Below are 3081 nucleotides of genomic sequence, written 5' to 3' on the forward strand. Positions count from 1 at the left end.
GCAATGCCCACCGCTTCCCCACATCCTGCCACCAGAATCAGTGCCGTGGTCATCATGGGTTTATGTGGCATTAGCTCAATTTAGTGCCCCCCCCCCATCAGCTCTATCTTCTTGCCTCTAAGTGCCCTGGTCCTAGTGCACAGGCTGTTGGACCGGGGACCGGGGGGAGGACTCGCGATTTCCCACAAATGCTCAGCGAATCCCCACAAGATGCTGGGAACACGACTGAGAGTGGGCCACAGATGCTCCGGCCTTCTCCTGGGATCCACAGCACCCCACCACTGCTGGGATCCACAGCACCCCACCACCACCACCACTGGACCTTTGAAGGCCTCTCTGGCTTCCATGGGGAAGAAAGAAAAGTCTTAAGAACAAGTTGCTTCCAGTTATCTGTCCTGACAGTAGCAGAGAGCAGTTCAAAAGAGAAAATGAGAAAGGTGGATTCCTGTTCCTTAACGTGCCGTGTCACCCCTTGAATTTCTGCTGCTCCAGGACATGGGATCTGCTCACCTCACACTGGCACCAGCTCTATGCTGGACCTGGGCCCTTCAAGGTGGCAAGCTTCCTTGAGGCCACAGGGCACCCTCATCCTTGCCCCCACCCCCAGGGACACAGAGCCCTGGCTGCATCCTGTCACTATAATTGGAAGCTTTAGGCAGGGAGCCCAGGAGTGGAGGTCATGGCTCCCCAGCCTTCAAAGCCCCTCAGGCCATTGCTGCTGTGTGCCCAGAGGTTACCAAGCTGAGCTGGCGAGAAGGCAGGTTCAAGCAGGGCTGGGAGGGTGGTGACCAGTCAGAGCAGATTGCTGCACCTGGCTCAGGTGAGCTCCTGGCGCAGCCCTTGGGCTGGTGCCAGCGCTGGGGCAGGCGTGTGCGCTGCCCAGGCAGCAGTGGCTGGCCCAGCTCTAGAGCCCCTCCACCAGCTGGGGTGGGAGGCTTTTTCTTCCCCCTGCAGCCACCTGCCCCTTCACCTCTAGCCCAGACATCCCAAGTTGGGGCTGAGAGTGGGCCTCTCCTCTTATTTCCTGAGCCTCCATGGAGGTCAGTCTGCCACACAGCTCACAAACATGCGGGTCTGGCCAGGTTGTAGGTACCAGGCTGGTCCCTCGTGGTGGGAAGGAAAGCTGCCACCAAGAGCTTCCTCAGTCTGTCCAGCATTCCTGGTCCCACGCTGTCAGCAGGGTCCCGTGGACCGGCCAGGGGACTACCAGGGCCGCCAGAGGCCTGGGTCCCGAGGAGGCGCAGGTGGCGAGGGCGCGGGCGGGCCGCAGGAGTCCCCCGCGTGCTCGCCGTCGCGGGTGGCGCTGGCCGCCCTCCGGCGCAAGTGCTCCAGCAGGCGAGCGCTCACGGTGAGCTCTAGGACGCGGCGGGTGTGTAGCACGCGGGCCAGGCGCGCCAGGCAGGCTCGGTAGCCCTCGCGGTAGCTGTCGGAGGGCGCTGCGGACGGAGAGCGGCGTGAGGCGCGGGGTGGAGTGGGGGCGCGGAGCCGGGCCGGGGCGGGGCAGGGTCACTCACTGGGCGCTGCCGTCGGGCAGGAGGACGCAGGCAGCTCCTGCAGGAAGCGCACCGTCATTTCCAGGATGTCCGCTTTCTCCAGCTTCGAGAAGCGGGAACTCTGCGCCCGGCCACGAAGGAGAGGGACAGAGAAAGGGACAAACAAGACAGAGCTCCGGCAGGCTGCCGTGAGTACCGCGCTCCCAGGAGCTGGTGCCGGGCCTGGCGTAGCCCGCGGCGGGTCAGCTCCGCCGAGCCTGTCCGACCCGGGCTCAGCCCTGGGCGCCGCGCGCTGTCCGCTCGTCGGCTTCTCCGGCAAGGGCATCTCGGCCTGCCCGGCCTCCTCGCCCCGCGCCCCGGGAGCCCCCTAGCCCTAGCCCCAGTGCGGCCGGCCTGTACCCGAGCGCCCCGGCACTCACCTCCCTGCCCAGCAGCGACAGGATGAGGCCCTTGAGCTGGCTCAGGCTCTCGTTGATGCGCGCGCGGCGGCGCTTCTCCAGCAGTGGCTTCAGGCTCTGCAGGCGAGCGCGAAGGCCGCGGTTACGAGGGTCGCCGTCCAGGCCCCTGCCCCCGCCGCTCTGCCCCCAGCCGCCAGGCCCCAGCTCCTACCTTGCGCTGCTCCGCCGGGTCCCCTGCCCTCCGAGGCAGCCCCATGCTCGGCGGGAAAGCGGCGCAGCTGCCGGGCCCGCGCGTGGGAGACTTGTGCCCACCCAGACACCGAGCGCAGACCGAGGTCCGCGGAGAGGTCTGGTGCGCGGCTGGAGCGGGCGCCAGTGGAGCGCGCGCCACGCCCGCAGCCTGGCTTTAAGGAGGCAGCGCGCCCGCTCCGCCCCGTCCCGCCCCGCGGAGCCAGGCCGTCTGTGGGTCCCACCTCCGCCTTTGTTCCTGCGCGGGGTTGGGGCGGAAGGGGGGACGGCCGAGGCCCCGGGTTCCCGCTCCCGGCCTTCGAGTCCCATCTGCTGCGAGTCCGGGGCGCCCTCCTCCCAGAGCACCTGCAGGGGTGTGTGTGGGCGCCATCGAAGCCCTCGCTGCCCTGACCCTCGGGCAGGAGGTGAGCGGGTGGCGCCAGGCCCTTGTCCCTTCTTGTCCAGCGCCACCCTTCTTCCCTCATTCGGGATCAGCGCCTCCTCTGAGCCCCGCCCTGGGCTTGGGCAGGTTACCCAGCGGCGGCGGGACCCCCAAGTCCCGGGCCTCAGGGAGCTACCACTTGGGTTTCTACTATGGGGAGGGACTCGGCCCACCAGTTGTTCTGCGGGGCTGTAAGGGGAGACTGAGGCCCGGAAAGAGACCTCAACTTGCTCCGGCTCTAACAGCTGGAAACTGGCCAGGCAGAGCTAGGGCCCCGGTGGCTCCATAGAATTCTCCGGCCCTCACCGAGTTAGGGACCACCCGGTTCCCCTGTCCTCGGTTTTGAACGGGGAAACTGAGGCCCAGAGCAAACGAGGCAACCCAGGAGCGCCCGGAACTCATTTTCATTTCACTGGCTTCAGCTCCGGGCTCCCACCTACAGGACCGGCGGAGCTCACGTGACGGGCGGGGCGGGGCAGTCCTGGGTGCCAGCTCTTTGCTGCCCATCTCCTCCCCCCGG

General features: G+C 67.0%; 1 protein-coding gene across 1 annotated transcript; it reads right to left on the minus strand.

The window, feature by feature from the left end:
* Nucleotides 1-1203: 1203 nt before the first annotated feature.
* Nucleotides 1204-2147, minus strand: HES2 (hes family bHLH transcription factor 2). Its single transcript, XM_007453289.1, has 4 exons — nucleotides 2103-2147; nucleotides 1913-2008; nucleotides 1515-1614; nucleotides 1204-1436 (listed from the first exon to the last, which is right to left on the minus strand). The coding sequence occupies exons 1-4, from the start codon at nucleotides 2145-2147 to the stop codon at nucleotides 1204-1206; spliced, it is 474 nt and encodes a 157-aa protein (XP_007453351.1).
* Nucleotides 2148-3081: the final 934 nt, after the last annotated feature.

The sequence above is a fragment of the Lipotes vexillifer genome, unplaced genomic scaffold (genome assembly GCF_000442215.2).
Source record: "Lipotes vexillifer unplaced genomic scaffold, Lipotes_vexillifer_v1.1 scaffold575, whole genome shotgun sequence".
NCBI classification, from domain to species: Eukaryota; Metazoa; Chordata; class Mammalia; order Artiodactyla; family Lipotidae; genus Lipotes; species Lipotes vexillifer.

Bases quoted from the DNA above. Each gene is read 5' to 3' on its own strand.
- HES2 (XM_007453289.1), bottom strand. From the start codon at position 2,147: ATGGGGCTGCCTCGGAGGGCAGGGGACCCGGCGGAGCAGCGCAAG. The intron at 1,615-1,912 runs GTGAGTGCCGGG...GGCCGGGCGCAG, and splicing joins TGTCGCTGCTGGGCAGGGAG to AGTTCCCGCTTCTCGAAGCT. The intron at 1,437-1,514 runs GTGAGTGACCCT...CTCCGTCCGCAG, and splicing joins CTGCCCGACGGCAGCGCCCA to CGCCCTCCGACAGCTACCGC.